General features: G+C 45.2%; 1 protein-coding gene and 1 long non-coding RNA gene across 2 annotated transcripts in view; one reads left to right on the forward strand and one right to left on the reverse strand.

The window, feature by feature from the left end:
* Positions 1-10,857: 10,857 nt before the first annotated feature.
* Positions 10,858-20,356, forward strand: part of LOC147104517 (uncharacterized) — a 111,867-nt gene continuing 102,368 nt past the window's right edge. Inside the window, exons 1-2 of the long non-coding RNA XR_015072354.1 lie at positions 10,858-11,572; positions 13,699-13,876. This is a non-coding gene — a long non-coding RNA (uncharacterized LOC147104517). The remainder of the gene's footprint in view (positions 11,573-13,698; positions 13,877-20,356) is intronic.
* The window catches only part of LOC147104518 (BICD family-like cargo adapter 1), a 103,430-nt gene continuing 97,644 nt past the window's right edge, over positions 14,571-20,356 (reverse strand). The window contains exon 9 of the mRNA XM_085961878.1: positions 14,571-19,746. Within this exon, the coding sequence (XP_085818004.1) occupies positions 19,540-19,746 (207 nt within the window). The 3' untranslated portion in view covers positions 14,571-19,539. The remainder of the gene's footprint in view (positions 19,747-20,356) is intronic.

Here is a 20,356-nt window from a genome sequence, read left to right on the forward strand (position 1 = left end):
TTGAGGAGTCAGGAGGGGTCATTCACTGCAGAACACACAGCCTCTGACCTGCTCTTGTTGCCACAGTATTTATGTGACTGGTTCAGTTAAGTTTCTGGTCAATGGTAACCCCAGCATATTGATGGTGGGGGATTTGATGATGGTAATGCCATTGAACAACATCAAGGAGAGGTAGCTATACTTTCTCTTCTTGGAAATGGTTATTGCCTGGCACTTGTGTGGCGTGAATGTTACTTGCCACTTATCAGCCCAAGCCTGAATGTTGTCCAAGCCTTGCTGCATGTGGTCATGAACTGCTTCATTATCTGAGGAGTTGCGAATGGAACTGAACATTTTGCAATCATCAGTGAACATTCCCACTTCTGATCTTATGGTGGAGGGAAGGTCATTGAGGAAGCAGCTGAAGATGGACACTACACTGAGGAACTCCTGCAGTGACGTCCTGGGGCTGAGATGATTGGCCTCCCAACAATCACAGCCGTCTTCGTTTGTGCCTGGTATGACTCCAGCCAGTGGAGAGTTTTCCCCCTGATTCCCATTGACTTCAGTTTTACTAGGGCTCCTTGATACCACACTCGGTCAAATGCTGCCTTGATGTCAAGCCCAGTGACTCTCACCTCGCCTCTGGAATTCAGCTCTTTGTCCATGTTTGGACCAAAACTGTAATGAAGTCTGTGTAGTGATCAATAACATGTCATTCTATAGTGGACACTAGGTGGAGCTGTAGAGCTGCGTAGAGCTGTATATAGCTGTATGTATAAGACTACACTACCCAGCTGTATATATATTAAGACTACATTACCCATGAGGCACTAGGCTACCCACAAGGCAACAGTCAAGATGGCAGCCTGCACACAGGAGCACACATGCTGCATCTCTACAGATACTGTACCTAGAGAATGTGTACTGAATAAATGACTAGCTAGAAGCTAGCTGTATTCATAATAAGAATGTCTAGTTATTAATGAACATAAGATGGTACCAGGGTGGTGAAGATCTGCTGAAAATTGTGAAAAGCGACATGGAGAATTTGAAGCCACCAGAGCGTTTGAATCTCACAGAAAAAATCAACTACAATTGTGAGACTTTTAAACAACAATTCGAACTCTACATTGCAGCCATCGGATTCGGTACGAAGCCAGATGCAAGGAAGATAGCGTTGCTGCTTACGGTTGCAGGCCCACAGGCGATAGAGGTATTTAATACATTTGTATTTAATCCAGAGGAGAACAGAGGAAAATTAGAAGATGTGCTAAAAAAGTTTGATGCACATTGCTCTCCCAAAAAGAATGAGACGTATGAAAGATACATCTTCCATTCTCGGACACAGCAACAAAATGAGACTTTTGATAGCTTTATAACTGATCTGAAACTGAAAGCACAGACATGTAATTTCTCTGAGCTGAAATCATCCATGATTCGTGACCAGATTGTGTTTGGTATTCATGATAAAAAAGTCAGGGAACGTCTGTTGAGAGAAACCGAACTAAATTTGGAAAATGCGGTGAAAATATGCCAAGCCAGCGAGCTAGCTCGAAAGCACGCGAAGACTTTCAGTGAAATCAATAATGATGCGATTGTAATGAGTGATAATGCTGCTGTCGGTGCTGTGTCCTACAAGGGGAAGAAACATGGGCAGAACAGAAATGAAAAGCAATCGGAGGATGAAATTTTTAATTGTAAACGCTGTGGTTACAAACATCAGTTAAGACAATGCCCAGCGTTTGGAAAAATGTGCACAAAGTGTAATGGAAAGAATCACTTTGCCAAACAATGCTTTTCAAAAGTAAAAACTAAGAATGGGCAACGAGTTAATGTAATTGAGGACACTGATTTAAGTGAGACATTTTTTGTAGGAATGGTGTCATGTGACGATATCAAAAAAGATACAGAAAATGTGCAGCCCTCAGAAATGGACAATGCTGAACATAAAGTCAATGCAGTAAAAGTGGACAAATGGATGATCCCACTGCAGATAAATGGAGCATTAGTTACATTGAAACTGGACACTGGGGCAAAAGCAAACTTAATCAGTATGAGTGACATAAAAAATATGAAAGAAAAGCCCAAAATACAGAAAAAGTCAGTACTACTGAAGAACTATAATGGACAGAAAATAGATAGCTTAGGTGTATGCAGACTTAAAGTGACAGTCAAAGACAAAGTGCATCACCTCATGTTTTCTGCTGTGGCTGAAAGACTTGATTCGATACTAGGTGACAAAGCTTGTGAAGACTTAGAACTGGTCAAGAGAGTCGACCGTATAAACTATGCCATAAGCAGACCAGATGACTCAGGTGATGAAGCAGAGAGCCCATCAAGGATGAAAAGGCCAAAGGGTATCCATGTCTTCAAAAAGCCTAGTTTCTCCAAGAAGAAAGAAAAAGACTTCAAGGTCAAAGAGAAGCCAAAGGAAGAAAAGCACAAAGAGGAAAAACACAAGGAGAAAAAGTCGAAAGATATAACCGCAGCAGATGTTGTTAAGCAGTGGAAAGAGAAAAAGAAAAAGAAGAAGCCTGCACCAGAGCAGGAAGCAGTTCCAGTGGATGCTCCTTCTTCCCTCAGGCCAATCTTTGGTGTTCCATTAGCCGAGGCTGCTGAGAGGACTATGCTGTATGATGGGATCCAGCTGCCAGCAGTTTTCCGAGAGTGCATTGACTACATTGAGAGTTATGGCATGAAGAGTGAAGGAAACACTGAAACCCTCTCCAAGCAAAGATCGCAAGGAGACCTCGATCTATACAAGAGCAGATTGATGACAATGCCGCAACTGCATCTTGTCATTCACCGCCAGAACAATCTCATGAAGACACATCAGACTTACCCGTGTTGAGAAGATCCACACGTGAAGTAAAAGAGCCTGATAGACTTAATCTTTGAGTACAATGTAAAGCTTTGAAAATGTGTTGACTGTTTTGAAAATGTTTATGTTTATAGAGCACTAACAAAAGTGTTACTGATATTATCTTTATTGTTTTCTTGAAAGTTGATTGATATTGATTTTGTTAAACCTCAAAGAAAGGGGGATGTAGTGATCAATAGCATGTCATTCTATAGTGGACACTAGGTGGAGCCGTAGAGCTGTATATAGCTGTATGTATAAGACTACACTACCCAGCTGTATATATATTAAGACTATATTACCCATGAGTCACTAGGCTACCCACAAGGCAAGTCAAGATGGCAGCCTGCACACAGGAGCACACATGCTGCATCTCTACAGATACTGTACCTAGAGAACGTGTACTGAATAAATGACTAGCTAGAAGCTAGCTGTGTTCATAATAAGAATGTCTCGTTATTAATGAACGTAAGAGTCTGGAGCCGAGTAGTCTTGGCGGATTCCAAACTGAGCATTGGTGAGCAGGTTATTGGTAAGCGCCGCTTGATAGCACTGTTGACGATACCTTCCATCCCTTTGCTGATGATTGAGAGTAGACTTATGGGCGGTAATTGGCTGGATTGGATTTGTCCTGCTTTTTGTGGACAGGACATCCCTGGGCTATTTTCCGCTTTGTCAGGTAGATGCCAGTTTTGTAGCTGTACTGGAACAGCTTGGCTAGAGACGTGGCTAGTTCTGGAGTGTAAATAAGGGAGGCTAGAGTGCAGTTTGTCACTAAATGCAGCTCGGAACCGAGTGTTAAGCTGCGAGTTTGGTGAGGGGAGGGAGGTGTTCCTTACTTTTTATATCTTTGTCAGCTTCCAGGAGAGCAGGAGCTAAAAAGCTGCACAAGAGGGGACAGAGAATCAGCGGTGAGTATTTCTACAGTATTTCTACATTCCAGTCGTTAAAGTAAAAGTAAGGTCTCTAGTTTAGAGTAAGTAGTGTTTAAAGGGAAGTGAGGTCCCTAGTGTATTTAATTTAAAGGGAGTGAATTAAGGGTAGGACATGGCAGCGCAGCTGGGCAGCGTGGAGTGCTCCTCCTGTGCTATGTTGGAAGTCCGGGACACTTTAGGTGTCCAGGACGAACATATGTGCAGGAAGTGTCTCCAGCTGCAGCTACTCGAAATCCGCATTTCGGAGCTGGAGCCGTGGCTGGAGTCACTGTGGAGCATCTGCGAAGCTGAGATCTTCGTGGATAGCACGTTTAACGAGGTGGTCACACCGCAGGTAAAGAGTGCACAGGCAGACAGGAAATGGGTGACTGCCAGACAGAGTAAAAGAACTAGGAAGGTAGTGCAGGAGTCCCCTGGGTCCAACTCCCTCTCCAACAGATTTTCCATTTTGGATACTGATGGGGGAGATGGTTTCTCAGGGGAATGCAGCAAGAGCCAAGACCATGGCACTATGAGTGGCTCAGCTGCACAGGAGGGGAGGAAACAGAGTGGGAGAGCAATAGTGATAGGGGATTCTATCGTAAGGGGAACAGATAGACGTTTCTGTGGATGCAGATGTGACCCCAGGATGGTATGTTGCCTCCCTGGTGCCAGGGTCAAGGATGTCACTGAATGGCTGCAGGGCATTCTGAAGGGAGAGGGCGAACAGTCAGAGGTCGTGGTTCACATTGGTACCAATGACATAGGTAGAAAGAGGGATGAGGTCCTGCAACAAAAATTTAGGGAGCTAGGTAGCCAATTAACAAGCAGGACCTCAAAGGTTGTAATCTCTGGATTACTCCCGGTGCCACGTGCTAGTGAGTATAGGAATAGGAGGATAGAGCAGATGAATGCGTGGCTAAAGAGTTGGTGCAGGAGGGTGGGCTTTAGTTTCCTGGATCACTGGGTCTGCTTCTGGGGAAGGTGGGGCCTGTACAAGTTGGACGGGTTGCACCTGAACCGGAACGGGACCAACATCCTTGCGGGGAGGTCTGCTAGTACTGTTGCGGGGGGGGGTTTAAACTAACTTGGCAGGGGGGTGGGATATGAAGTGGAGCTATAGTAGGGGGTGATGCACAGCCAAATATAGAGGAAAAAACAAGTCAGCCTGGAAGGCAGAGCAAATATGTAATGGCAAAGGGAGTATTGCAAGGCTGGATGACATTTATTTTAATGCAAGGAGTTTTGCGAGTAAGGCAAATGAATTGAAGGTGTTGATGAACACATGGGAGTATGATATTGTTGCTATCACAGAGACATGGTTGAGGGAGGGGCAGGACTGGCAGCTCAATATTCCGGGGTATAGAATCTTCAGGTGAGACAGAGGGGCGGTGTAAAAGAGGAGGGGGTGTTGCAATATTAATCAAGGAGTCAATCACTGCTGTAAGGAGGGATGATATCTTAGCAGGTTCCTCTAATGAGGCCATATGGGTAGAACTTAAAAACAAAAAGGGGGCAAGCACTTTGCTGGGAGTGTACTATAGGTCCCCAAACAGTCAGGGGGAGATAGAGGAACAGATATGTAGGCAAATCTCAGAAGTGTAGAAATAATAGGGTAATAATAGTAGGGGATTTCAACTTCCCCAATATTAACTGGGATAGTCAGAGTGTGAAAGGCTTAGAGGGTGCGGAATTCTTAAAGAGCATCCAGGAGAGCTTTTTGAGCCAGCATGTAGAAAGTCCTACAAGAGAGGGGGCGGTACTGGACCTAATTCTAGGGAATGTAGCTGGGCAAGTGGTAGAAGTGTCAGTAGGAGAGCATTTTGGTGACAGTGACCATAATTCGGTGAGATTTAAGGTAGTCATGGAAAAGGACAAAGATGGGCCGGAAATAAAGCTTCTAAATTGGGGGGGGAAGGCCGATTTTAATATGATAAGGCAGAATCTGGCCAAAGTGGACTGGGATCAGCTACTTGTAGGAAAATCCACATCAGTCTTTCAGAAAGGAGGAATTTCTTCACCCAGAGAGTGGTGAACCTGTGGAATTCTCTACCACAGAAGGCAGTAGAGGCAAATTCATTAAATATATTCAAGAAGGAGTTGGATATATTTCTTAAGGCTAAAGGGATCAAGGGATATGGGGAGAAAGCAGGGACGGGGTACTGAATTTGGATGATCAGCCATGATCTCATTGAATGGCGGAGCAGGCTCGAGGGGCCGAATGGCCTACTCCTGCTCCTATCTTCTATGTTTCTATGTAAATAGAGTGAGTACAACACCAACATGTTCCCGTAAAGGTCAAGGGTGGGAACAACAAACCCAGGGAACCCTGGATGTCAAGGGATATACAAGAATGGATTAGGAAAAAAAGGGAGGCTTTTGACAGATACAAAGGACTAAAAACAATGGAAGCCCTAGAGGCGTATAGAAAGTGCAGGGGGTACTTAAAAAATAAATTAGGAGAGCAAAGAGGGGGCATGAAAAAACACTGGCGGGCAAAATAAAGGAAAATCCTAAGATGTTTTATAAGTATATTAAGGGCAAGAGGATAACCAGGGAAAGAGTAGGGCCCATTCAGGACCAAAGTGGCAATGTGTGTGTAGAGCTGGAAGATGTAGGTGAGGTTTTAAATGAATATTTTGCATCTGTGTTCACTATGGAGAAGGACGATGTAGGCATAGAAATCAGGCAGTGGGATTGTGATATACTTGAACAAATTAGTATTGAGAGGGAGGAGGTACTTGCGGTTTTAGCGGGCTTAAAAGTGGATAAATCCCCAGGCCCAGACGAGATGTATCCCAGGCTGCTGTGTGAGGCGAGGGAGGAGATTGCAGGGGCTCTGACACAAATTTTCAGAACCTCTCTGGCCACAGGGGAGGTGCCAGAGGACTGGAGAACAGCTAACGTAGTACCATTATTCAAGAAGGGTAGTAGGGATAAACCAGGGAATTACAGGCCAGTGAGCCTAACATCAGTGGTAGGGAAATTACTGGAAAAAATTCTGAAGGACAGAATTAGTCTCCACTTGGAGAGGCGAGGATTAATCAAGGATAGTCAGCATGGCTTTGTCAGGGGGAGATCATGTCTGACCAATTTGATTGAATTTTTCAAGGGGGTGACTAGGTGTGTGGATGAGGGTAGTGCAGTTGATGATGTGGTCTACACGGACTTCAGTAAGGCTTTTGACAAAGTCCCGCATGGGACACTGGTCAAGAAGGTAAGAGCCCATGGGATCCAGGGCAACTTGGCACATTGGATCCAAAATTGGCTTAGTGGCAGGAGGCAGAGGGCGATGGTCGAAGGTTGTTTTTGTGACTGGAAGCCTGTGTCCAGTGGTGTACCGCAGGGATCGGTGCTGGGTCCTTTGCTGTTTGTAGTGTACATTAATGATTTAGATATGAATGTAGGAGGTATGATCAGTAAGTTCGCAGATGACACGAAAATTGGTGGAGTGGTAAATAGCGAGGTGGGAAGCCTCAGGCTACAGGACGATATAGATGGGTTGGTTAGATGGGCAGAACAGTGGCAAATGGAATTTAACCCTGAAAAGTGTGAGGTGGTGCATTTTGGGAGGACTAACAAGGCAAGGGAATACACAATGAATGATAGGACCCTAGGAAGGACAGAGGATCAGAGGGACCTTGGTGTGCATGTACATAGATCCCTGAAGGCAGCAGGACAGGTAGATAAGGTGGTTAAAAAGGCATATGGGATACTTGCCTTCATTAGCCGAGGCATAGAATATAAGAGCAGGGAGGTTATGATGGAGCTGTACAAAATGCTAGTTAGGCCACAGCTGGAATACTTGTGCAGTTCTGGTCACCACACTATAGGAAGGATGTGATTGCATTGGAGAGGGTGCAGAGGAGATTCACCAGGATGTTACCTGGGCTGGAGCGCTTCAGCTATGAAGAGAGACTGGACAGGCTGGGGTTGTTTTCCTTAGAACAGCGAAGGCTGAGGGGGGACCTGATTGAAGTGTACAAAATTATGAGGGGCATAGATAGGGTAGATAGAAAGGAACTTTTCCCCTTAGTAGAGGGTCAATAACCAGGGGGCATAGTTTCAAGGTAAGGGGCAGGAGGTTTAGAGGGGATTTGAGGAAAAACCTTTTCACCCAGAGGATGGTTGGAATCTGGAACTCGCTGCCTGAAAGGGTGGTAAGAGGCAGGAACCCTCACAACATTCAAGAAGCATTTAGATGAGCACTTGAAACACCATAGCATACAAGGCTACGGACCAAGTGCTGTAAAATGGGATTAGAATAGGCAGGGCTTGATGGCCGGCGTGGACACGATGGGCCGAAGGGCCTCTTTCTGTGCTGTATAACTCTATGACGCACAGGTTTTCAGCACTACAGCCGGGATGTTGTCGGGGCCCACACCCTTTGCTGTATCTAGTGCACTCAGCTGTTTCTTGATATCACGTGGAGTGAATCGAATTGGCTGAAGACTGGCTTCTGTGATGGTGGGGTCCTCAGAAGGAGGCCGAGATGGATCATCCACTCGGCACTTCTGGCTGAAGATGGTTGCAAATGCTTCAGCCTTGTATTTTGCACTCGCGTGCTGGGCTCCGCCGTCATTTAGGATGGGGATGTTCATGGAGCCTCCACCCACCATTAGTTGTTTAATTGTGCATCACCATTTAAGACTGGATGTGGCAGGATTGCAGAGCTCTGATCTGATTGTGGGTTGTGGGATTGCTTAGTTCTGTCTATAGCATGCTGTTTCTGCTGCTTAGCATGCATGTAGTCCTGTGTTGTAGCTTCACCAGGTTAGCACCTCATTTTTAGGTACATCTAATGCTGCTCCTGGCATGCTCTTCTAAACTCCTCATTGAACCAGGGTTGGTCCCCAGGCTTAATGGTAATGGTAGAGTGAGGAATATACCAGGCCATGAGGTTACAGATTGTGGTGGAATACAATTCTGCTGCTGCTGATGGCCCACAGCGCCTGGATGCCCAATTTTGAGCTGCTAGATCTGTCCTGAATCTATCCCATTTTGCACGGTGGTAGTGCCACACAACACGGTGGAGGGTATCCTCACTGTGAAGATGGGATTTCGTCTCCACAAGGACTGTGTGGTGGTTACTCCTACCGATACTGTCATGGACAGATACATCTGTGATAGGTAGATTGGTGAGGACGAGGTCAAGTAGGTTTTTCCCTCGTGTTGGTTCTCTCACCACCTGCTGCAGGCCCAGTCTGGCAGCTATGTCCTTCAGGATTCGGCCAGCTTGGTCAGTAGTGGCGCTACTGAACCACTCTTAGTGATGGACATTTGAAGTCCCCCACCCAAGTGCATTCTGTGCTCTTGCTACCCTCGGTGCTTCTTCCAAGTGGTGTTCAACATGGAGGAGTACTGATTCATCAGCTGAGGGAGGGCAGTAGGTGGTAACCAGCAGAAGGTTTCCTTGTCCATGTTTGACCTGATGCCATGAGACTTCATGAGATCCAGAGTCAATGTTGAGGATTCCCATGGCCATTCCCTCCTGACTGCATACCACTGTGCTGCCACCTCTGGTGGGTCTGTCCTACCAGTGGGACAGGACATACCCAGGGATAGTGATGGAGGAGTCTGGAACGTTGGCTGAAAGATACGATTCTGTCAGTATGACTATGTCGGACTGTTGCTTGACTAGTCTGTGAGACAGCTTTCCCAATTTTGGCACACGTCCCCCAGATGTTAGTGAGGAGGACTTTGCAAGTTTGTTTGGGCTGGGTGTGCCTTTTTCATGTCTGAATCCAGTGCCTAGAGCGATGTCAGGTGGTCCATCCAGTTTTATTCTTATTATAGTTTTTTATAGCAGTTTTTGATACAACTAAGTGGATTGCTAGGCCATTTCAGAGGGCAGTTAAGAATCAACCACATTGCTGTGAGTCATAACAGAAAGGGCACAAAGTCAGAATGGGCCTGAGACTGAGGAATGCACCTGTCTTGTTTGACATTCTGTACTCCTAATGTTATACAACCACAACTGGCTGCCTTAGCGATTATTACCTATAAGCCACAAGCACTTAACACTCTCTGCTGCACATACCTTGTAAGCATTATCTCCGAGTCCTCCACAGTGGGGAGAAAAACTGCAAGAAGGGAAAAAAGAGCCCTTCCCATGGCAATCTGCGTGCTTTGCTCTCTAACTTTTACTGTTCCAATAAAGTATCTCCCTTCTGGCTTTTTTCAAGGTTTCTTTGGATGACCTATTTTTTCTAGCTCAGAGTGACTATTGACAATGCAGCCAACCTGCATCATCGGCGCTATTAGAACAACTATTGACACCAGAACAGGGCCCTGCATCGTGCTATTGACTGCACGATTTAGGGTTAGTGGTTAGGATTGGGGCTAGTTGTTAGGGTGATAGGCTTGGGGTTAGGGTTAGAAACCACTATTGACAATGCCATTGTCGCTAGACATGTCTTTTTTCATTTCATGTTTTTTATCTCATGCAGACAAGTCACAAAACAGGCTCATGAATTCAAGGATTTCCTCTCCCCTTCCACATCTCTACATTTCTCACAGAAAAAGACATCAGGGACAACAGACTTTGGGGTTTTGGTACACCAACATGCAGATCCAGGTGTTGTGCTGGTTACATCCAATCATCGGCCTGCCTGAAAAGAGCTTCTGACAATGACCTGTCACCAGGCCTCACCAATCACAATCTGCTTCCACCATGATATCTTCATCCATTACATGCCTTTCGGCTTCATTAGAACTGGTTTCACCATCATGGCCATTCCTCATACTGAGGTACTCTGATTCCCATTTTATAGTCTCAGTAGTCCCTGGATTTGGTCTGAGAGAGGAAGCTCTCTGTCACTACCTCCTCATCCCAGTCCGTTTCACTCAACCGTCTTTTGATCTTTTTCTCAGCTCTTTTTTTCAGCCTCGGTGTTTTGCACTTTTTTTTCCCAAATGCGGGCCGAAGTTAAACCTCTCGCCATCGAACCCCTTTTCCATTTCCCTGCTCCATCTTTTATTGCCAGGTTATCTGATTCAAAATGGTATTTTAACTGCAGAGCGGAGGAGCTCCGCGGCAGCGTGTGGCTAAAGAACGGGCACGAGCTCGGCGCTCAAACCCAACGAGGGAAAGCGCGAGCGAGCGGGAAACTATCTCCGGGAACAAGCCGTGATTGGAGGGCCGGCGAGCGCGAGCGGGAAACTATCTCCGGGAACAAGCCGTGATTGGAGGGCCGGCCGGCGAGTGCGAGTGCGAGCGGCGGGGAGCAGGTGGTGAGCGTTCAAACCCAACGGGGGAAAGCGCGAGCGAGCGGCGGGAAAAAGTCGAGCTGTGATTGGAGGATGGTGGGGGCGAGCTGCTGCGGCGCGCGGCAAGGCGGAGGCGAGGAGCCGGCAAATACCGGCCTTTAGAAAGATCGAGTGAGCCACATTCATCTCTCAAGGTTTCGAGAGCCTTTTGAGGGGAAGGCCGCATCTTAGACCGCCCTGCCCGAGAACCAGTGCGGAGGACAGGCATGAGGCCGGACTCGCGGTGTCAGAGGCACCAGCTGTGGGAAACGCTCTTCAGCCTCAAATTAAAAAAAACCTCTCAGAGGGAACCTAATAGAGCGATCTGCCGCACTGGGGAGGCTGGAGATAGAAAACGCAGAACAATACTGGCCAAGAGGGGACAGGATCGGGGCTGTGAAGGGCAAATTTAGGACGGATTTCAGGAAGTTTTTTTACATACAGAATGTCAACAGGAAACAGCGAGGCTCATCGAACAAACAGTCGGATGGCAAGATAGTAGAGTCGGCGTTCATGACAGGCTTGTGAGCACAGACTGACCACACAGACCTCGCCCTTTATTCTAAGGGTAAATTGATTTGGCAATATAATATTCCACTAAAATCACCTGAAGTTGTATTTTTTGAACAATCACACGCTGGCATGTCACTTAACTGTTTTCGATGAAAAACACAAGAATTAAACAAGTTTTTTTTTAACAGCATTTTGAAATGTAGTAAATGCTGAAGCAGGCTCTAGCTTCAGGCTGGCGTCTGTATTTGCTGGTGGGATTTGTTGCACGTATCTGCACTTAGTGCCATTCAAGGATTTACAGCGTTGACCTCAGCCCCTGAATCGGGTGACATGCGATCCCTTCCCGCCTGACGTGCAGCCAAGCCCTGCCCCGGATCGTGCTGATCCAGGAAAACACATTACAAATTGTCCAGGACAGACCGGCAGCTGCACAGCACGTCCCCTCATGGATCAAACAAGAGACAGTGGATCCTAAACAGGATACTGGCAACCTCTGCTGGACCTTAAAACACCACAGGGGACTGACTTCACTCCACTTGTTTTGCTGAACTGCTGCGAGTCCTCGGAAAACGGCAGTGCAACACTTATTCTTTCAATAAACCAATGGGGGGGGGGGGGGTCGTCAGGTGAGGCCAGGTTGCCCCAGTGCCACTAATAAAAAGGGCAACTGCACAAGTGCCCCCACAAACTGAGAAGGCGCCACTGATATAATTAAACATACAATCTACAGGAAACTCTTTATTATCCCGTTGGTGCCGGTTTATCAAAAAGTCCGGATTTCAGAAATGTAGGAGAGCTCCGAACATAGCAACAAATCCAGGCTTCCCTGTTGCTTAGCAACGTGTGCAGGAACTCCGGCCACAGCCACAGATCCAGGAATTGCCACTAATATGAAGTAAAACTTACCTGAACCTGCTCCCTTTTTGTTTTTAAGTTCTACCCATATGGCCTCATTAGAGGAACCCGCTAATATATTGTCCCTCCTTACAGCAGCGAATGTCCCTATTTACTTCATAAAAGCTGTACTTTTGAGTGCAGTGATGAAGTACAGCTGTATTAAATAGAGGATGCAGTACAAAGAGCAGTAGAAACACTATTCGACTAGCAGGCTAAGAACTCGCCATCAACTAAGTTCACAACTTGAGCTGCGATCTTACAGTTTAGAGCATCACCTGAATGAGATTATTTTCTTGTGATCACTCCCATCCACCCAATACTCTCGAATATAGACCATATTAATAGATTGGTTGCAAGGGGCTTTGGGACATTCTGAGAATGTAAAAGGGGCTATGATCTGGAATGCACTGCCTGAAAGGGAGGTGTAAGAAGATTCAATAGCAACTTTCAAAAGAGAATTAGACAAATACTTGAAAAGGAAAAAATAAATTGGTGGTCTGCAAAGAACGAGCAGGGGAGTGGGACTAATTGGAGAGCTCTTTCAAAAAGCCAGCACAGGCACGACGGGCTGAATGACCTCCTGTGCTGCAAGATTCTATGACTAACAGGGTTTTTAAAATTGGAAATTTTGCTTACTTTACAGTCACTGCTCTCAAAAATAATTGTTAAGGGCTTTGAGATATTTGAACTAAGTGATAACTTGCTACATAAAATACCGATATTATTATAGATAATTTTGTGTTCTGCTTAAAGTGAATTTGTTATCTCTGTATTTCGTTCTTAACGCTTTTTTATCACCGCTGTGTGGCCCCCGTCACCGTGCTCATATTAAGCATTCCTGGTATGCGATTGATGCAGTCCGTCAAACATATAGCCTAGAAATCACGGTCAACAATGTCTGTCTGTGGACGGACATTTAACTCCGACCTAGGGCTGTCCATTGCCCCCTACTTTAGTGGAGGTGTTAACCTATTCAAAATAAAAGGGCAGAGCAGTGTCATGTGAGCACACTATCCTCTAACATCGCCAATAGTTTCTAGGTTTATGTTGTGTAATAGTGAAACCATGTCATAAAGCAAAAATATTAACACGTTACTAAGGAAAGAAAAAAAGTGTATCTTCCACAAGAAATTTAACTACATTGAGATGATATCAAAAAGGAATGGGCTAGATACACCCATTTTTTCACACATATACACACACACACATCTAAAAATGAGTAAGTTGTGAGAAAAAAAGCTTCATTTTCTCTGTGATTGTTTGTTTATTTCTTGTCATTGACAGGCCCCATTCACTACACTCGATGAGATGTCAGACAGGGTCACTGGTGGGCGATGTTGAGTCAGTTCTAACTGCCAGCTGACCCAAGTTCAACCGCATGCAGGTTTCCAGCTTGGAGCTGCCAACTCACTGCTCCACATAGTCGATGGTGGCTGGAGGGAATAAAAGCACAGTTCAACAGGTGAGGGAAATAAAGCAGACAGTGACATTCCATAGATTTTCCAAAGAAGTTATTCTCCCATTCTGAAGGTGCTGTTCTGCAGTTCCACAGCAGCCCTCTGCTACCTTGCCCGAGTAGTCTTCGCACGAGTGTGCTATTTGACAGGAGAAGCATCACAGGTGAACTTGAACCTGTCCTCACCCGACGCTGCTCAGGTGCTCGCCAGTCACACAGGAGGGCAGAGTTCGGCTTGGTTGCCTCCAGTGTCGGGGTGAAGTGGCCATTTAATGTGCGTGACCGGAGAGCGCGAGTGTATCACAGCCCAGTCAAACTAGTGTCACCTGCTGCCCACACACAAGCACTCTCCAGCACAGCTTGCTTTAAAGTGATTAGTCTGTGGTTCTGCTTAGCCCGGGGGTGTTGAAGGCCAGCCTGACAGAGATCAGTTAACTAAGTTCTGACACAAGGTCATCGACCTGAAATGTTAACTCTGTTTCTCTCTGCACAGATGCTGTCTGACCTGCTGAGTATCTCCAGCATTTTCTGTTTTTATATCAGTTAACTCAGCACGCACTGGGATCAAACCTTGGACTGTATGTTTGAATGCCATACCGGGTAGTGCATTTAACCACAAGATCGATACACCATCAGTTTCTCAATCAAAAACACAGGTTAAAAACTTGGAAGTGCAAAAACACACCGACAACACAACAGCTTCCCATCTGCATTCCTCTTTATTATTACAGTGGCTCTGGGACAGACACACTTCATAGAAATATCTGTTTAAGGAGCTTTTCAAGCTCCGTACAAGACAGGACTATAAAAAAGGCAGCAGCATTTTTACTAAAAAATAAGCATTTTTATAATGTGTCTCTTCATATACAAATTAAACAGTAAACTGTATTTCATTTACAAATAATCTATACTGTTATGAAACCTTTTCAATATAGAAAAAAATCCAAGCTCTATATTATATACAGCAAATTTAAGCCACTCTGTGACATTCATCGCTTCTCAGCAGGGAGATGCTCCTCAGCAGGGAGATGCTCCTCAGCTCCCTACTCTGGAGGGAATTTATTCACAACACATGAGCTGTTTACAGTCCTGACTAATATCATAAACTATAGGTTCTGAACAGGGAAACCCAGCAGCTAACTGGCTCCTCTGGCACTGTAGCCAGCTGTTTCTGCATTCATTCCCTTTAATTGGGTTAGGTTGGCACAGGGTTATTCGCTCCCTTTGTCAGTAAGGCTTTTATACATGTGTTGTTGTGGGATAAGAATATCGGCTGATAGGACAGGTGGGTGCACGGATCATGGTCCACTTTAGTCCAGGTGTGAGCAGTTTCTCTGTGTTTTCTGGACCAGATAGGAATTGTGGTGACATTGTAAGAGTCGTTTCTTTCATCGGTGCTGAGAGTTCCTTCTGGTTGCTTATGAGGTTAAAAGGTGGAATGGATGGAAGTCAGGCTTTTGAATGGCTAAGCGAGATTGTCATGTCCTCGCTTCCCCTGCCCCTGCATACCACCCCTTGACCCATCCTTTTATCAAGTGCAGAAAAGGTCTGAATCTTGTAAGTGTCAGACCCTATGCCAAAAAGAGCTAATACTTTTAAGGCAGTGACCCAAAAAAGGGGCTCAGATGACACTAAAGCACAAGAGTGAAGCTCAGATGGCTGATTTACAATTTCTGAACCTCACCCCTGAACAGTTTGACTCTCATAGCCATCTTGTGACTATTACAAGAGCATAGATATTTTGTGGGAATCTTGTGATTCTAACAGGGCCCTGCAGGTTCCTGCCGTGACTGAAAAGCATCTTACGTATACGGAAGATAACAGTGCATCAGTGGCAATTTAAAAATCAATACAACGCAAAATATATTTATTATTGCACAATCATAGTTGATGCCGTCAGTCTGCCACTTATCTGAAATATCAGCAACTGTGCTGAGACACTGATTCTCATTGATACAGGAGCCTAAAGCAGGGGAGCAAAGGGTTTAAACACTATACAGTGGAACAGCAGGTGATCTTGCAGTATAATGTGGGACAGTTTGTATGTCCCAGCCTGGGTTTATTCAGATTGCTTAGCTTTAACTGTTAAGACTGGGTTGCAGTCATTTTGATCTGCTGTGAATGATATCTATGTTAAAGTGTCCAGTCACAATGCTGTCAGTTTTCAAAGACCATCACAATTCACAGAAAAAATATTCTCCCTCCAGTTTTCTGCCCTCCGCTCCTGAAGGTGCTGATTGACACCGAGGTACAATTCCATCCTCCATTTTACTCTTGACCCGCAAGCCCAGACAGGCTATTAAACCACAAGGACATCGCAGCTGAGCCCTATCCTATCTTCACCTGCATCCAGAAAGGCAGACTTTTCAGCAGGTCAATATTAGCGACTAAAGCAAGAGCCCAGCTGACTGTCTCCTCTCCGGACTCACTGGAGCACTGAGGCCAAGAAGCGCCCCCTACTGCTGCCCTAACCGACATTCGTTAGTTCAGCACAGTGCAGAGATTGAACATGGAATCCTTCCTGCTCTGCATGGCTCATTTTCACATCTGACATTTAGGCACTGAGCCACCAAGGAACAAAATCTTCAAGGTTGTAAAGGATTCCATAGCTAGGTGTCAGAACAAGCGGCTAAAAAAAAACCACAGTAGGAGTGACACGTAGTGAGGGCAGAATCAATGACCCACACCACTAGAGTTTCACCTGCCCAAACGCACTGTGCCAATCATTTGTATTTCACCAGCCAGCCCATCTTCTCCCTAATCAGATAGCCAAATCTTAGCCCACAGGCACGTAGTGCATACACTTTGCTGTAAAGGCAATGTGCATACTACATGCTATTACTGATCAGGCACATGGTCCACTTCTGGACACTACACTACATACGACCCTAGAGTACCTAATACTATCCCAATTACAGACACCCAAAAACGTATCCAGATTATAGTGCTGTAGAGGCACATGGTAAACTGCTGTACAGATACACTTTTCACTACCCCACAATAATATTTATAGTGCACTATCCCATCCACACTGTACCAAACAGGCACACACTGCATCTACAACACATTATACCATATAGGCACACAGTACACTGCCCCATTCTGTAGTGTACGACATACTCCATTTCTCATGCTATATTGTACAGCAGGTAATACTGCTGCACCATACTGTATTGCAGTGGCAAATAGCACACAACCTCACACTAAACTTCACAAGCACACACAACACCATTCCATACAATAGTGAGCTAACATTCGGTGGATTATCTCACATTGTAACATAAAAGCACACGGTAATTTATCACATACCATATGTGTTGCACTAGCGAACACTATAGGCTTGAGGCACACATTACACTAGCCCACACCACAGTGGACACGCACAGGATATTTTCCTACATATACATGGTGCATTATCTCACACACACACTGGAAAGGCACAAGGTACACTATTGCACACTATACTGCACAGATACAGAGTACACTATCCTATATTATGCTGTGTAGGCAGATGATACACAGATCCAGAAATATACTGTTCATGGTGCTTTGTCCTATACCAATCCTAGAGAATACTGTACAAGGTGTAATGCCCCATACTGTATTATATAGGCACAAATGCATTACCCAGCACCATACTATACAGGCATACTGTGCACCATCACATACAATGGCACAGAAATGGTGCACTGACACTATACACGCCCATTGCACATTATGTCACGGCTCTTTATAGGCACACAATGCACTACTCAGCACCCCATCAATAATGCAGTGTATATCATTCATATTGTGGTTTACAGGCACATGGTGCATAGTCACACAATCTACTGCACAAGCAAAAGGTGTACTATTCACATCAAGCATGTACATACCACATCATTCCACACAATTCTTCACATGTACACTATCCCACATTATTAAAATTGTGCCTGTACACTTAGTGCATTATCCCACACTATTCTTTACAGACAAAGCACAAGCTCACACTTTCAAGCACATGATGCATGATTCCAAGTTGCTGAATAGACAGTCTGCTACCTCAACCTATATCCTACACTATACTGCACAAGCACAGCCCCTAACTATACCATACACATTGCACTAGCCTACACATTATCCAAGCACACATTCTGCTCTCAGCCTAAACCACATACATTAGATCGTTCTACACTATACTCTACAGGTGTACAGTCCACAGCCTCAAACTATACCATACACCTAGCACCATCTTATACATATATAGTGCATTATCCCACACTATCCACGTGCTATCCAACACTTTATATACACACACACACACACACGATAGTGCACTATCCCATATTATATTAACAGGCACAAAGTCTGCTATCTCAACCTACATCATATCTTGTACGATCCTACACTATACATTACAGGCACACAGCCCACTATACTGGATATGGCTCTGTATCCAACCCTTCACTGTATGTTAAATAAAAATAGAGGACACTAAAAATACACATGTCCATCAGCATCTGAAAAAAGAAAAGACAGGTTAATGGATGATTCTGCAATCGGGTACCGACAGGGACCGTTACTTAGGAAATAGTGTGTGTGCAGTGATTTTCAGTCCATTAACTTTTCCCTTCATTAACAAAGGGAAAATCACAAGCTGCATGCCTGTGATTTGCCGAGATGCGCACCCAGCTACCAACGCGCTCAGCCGACAGTGCCCAGTCTCAGAATCACCCTTAATGTTTCAGGTGAAGAGCCCTCATTAGTTTTGATCAAGCGTCTCCACTCAGAACATTAACCTGTCTTTTCCCTTTTCAGGTGCTGAGAGACATCCTGTGTACTCCTGGCATTTTCTGTGTTTTTCAGGTTCCCAGCATTTGTGACATACTTCACACACAAACATCAACCATGACCCCACACCGTGCTGTACAGGGATATGGTGCAATACAGTGATTGTACTGTCTTAACACTTTATACTCACAAAGTGCACTCGCATACTGAACTGGTACCCGATGATAATCTGTAGAGATTGCATTATGGAGCACTTTATACACACACAAAGTGCATTCTAACACTGTACTGGTGCACAGTGTGCTATCTCACACTATATTGAACAGGCACGAGTTGCACAGACACCGCATTCTACAGGCACACAGTGAACTGCCCACGCTACACATGCACATGCTGCAATATTCCATACGAATCTTCATAGGTGCACTGCTCACAGGTGCTGTACAGCTACTCACTCACTATGGATGCACATGGTTTGCTGTCCCATATGATTCTTTAAAGGCAAATAATACTGTACAAACATTCAGTCCTTCACAGATCGGACATTCTTCAATTCCTATTTTTTGTAAAATTAGTTTTGTGAGAAAATAATTGAACTTATCAATATGATTTGTTTTAACCCATTATATACAGTATGGTCGTGCAACGTTCCACATACGAGAACCTTTGCCAAAGAGTATTTGGGCACCAGTTACAGCAGAGAACGTCTCCCGTAACAAGGCTACCTGACTTAGCCTGCATCACCCAGGGTTTGCTCCACTGTGCCACCCTGCTGCCCCTTGCAGGCAAATGGAAGCATCGCCTGAGCAGAAAGAGTTTCCTTCCTAATTCAATGAAACACTCTTTGTACAAAGAATCTCTTAAAGCCCTCCCAAATCCACACTGGCCCCTTTTAATAATTACAAAGGAAAATAATTCTTCTTGAAAAATGAGAAGAGACGATTCCCTTCTGCCCCAATGGCCTCTTCTCGGTTACGTTCCAGTCTCACTGAGGAGCTGACTTTGTGCCTCACGCTGCAGCTGTTCCTGTAGGATTGTGCTGGCGGACGACACTCTTTCTGTTGTTTGTCCATAAGCTGCTGGTCAATGACCCTGTGCATGTCATCCTGTAGGGAAAGGAAGGAACGGGAGTCAGTGTTAGCCACACATTTACAGTTACACTGACTGTAGGGAAGCTTCAGATTACTTTAGGGAACATGACAGTGTTCAAACCAAATGTTGTTGCAAGCTACACCTGTGTGCTGTGCATATACAGGCAGGAGTGGTACATTTACAGCTGTGGGACTGTGGCACGAAATGCAATGAACATACAGAGGCCAGTACAGAAAGGACGATGAGGGAGGGAAAAAGATGAGCAGTGAGGGGAAGGTCACAGCTAAGCATAACATATTTATAGCACTGAGGCATAGGAGGGTGAGGTGCTGTCCAGTGAGAGTGAGGAGGGTTGTGCAGAGGAGGATTAGGGAGCATCAATGCTAAGGGTGGAGGAGGGGAGCAGAGTGTACTTCTGTGTTGAATAAAGGACAGTCAAGACCGGGAAGGGAGTAGGAAAGTGGGTCAATGCGGAGGCAGGGAACGGTTAGTGCTGATGGAGACAGTACAGAAGAGGATTTGTGCTGACTGCAGACAAATCAAGTCCACAGTTCATCCCTATTACAGGGCTACCACACTCAACTCTGAAGTCTCACTTAAAAGTCACAGAGCGAGACAGGTTTA

Source organism: Somniosus microcephalus, chromosome 19, assembly GCF_052327205.1.
Source record: "Somniosus microcephalus isolate GS21.2 chromosome 19, FLI_Smic_1.0, whole genome shotgun sequence".
Lineage (NCBI taxonomy): Eukaryota > Metazoa > Chordata > Chondrichthyes > Squaliformes > Somniosidae > Somniosus > Somniosus microcephalus.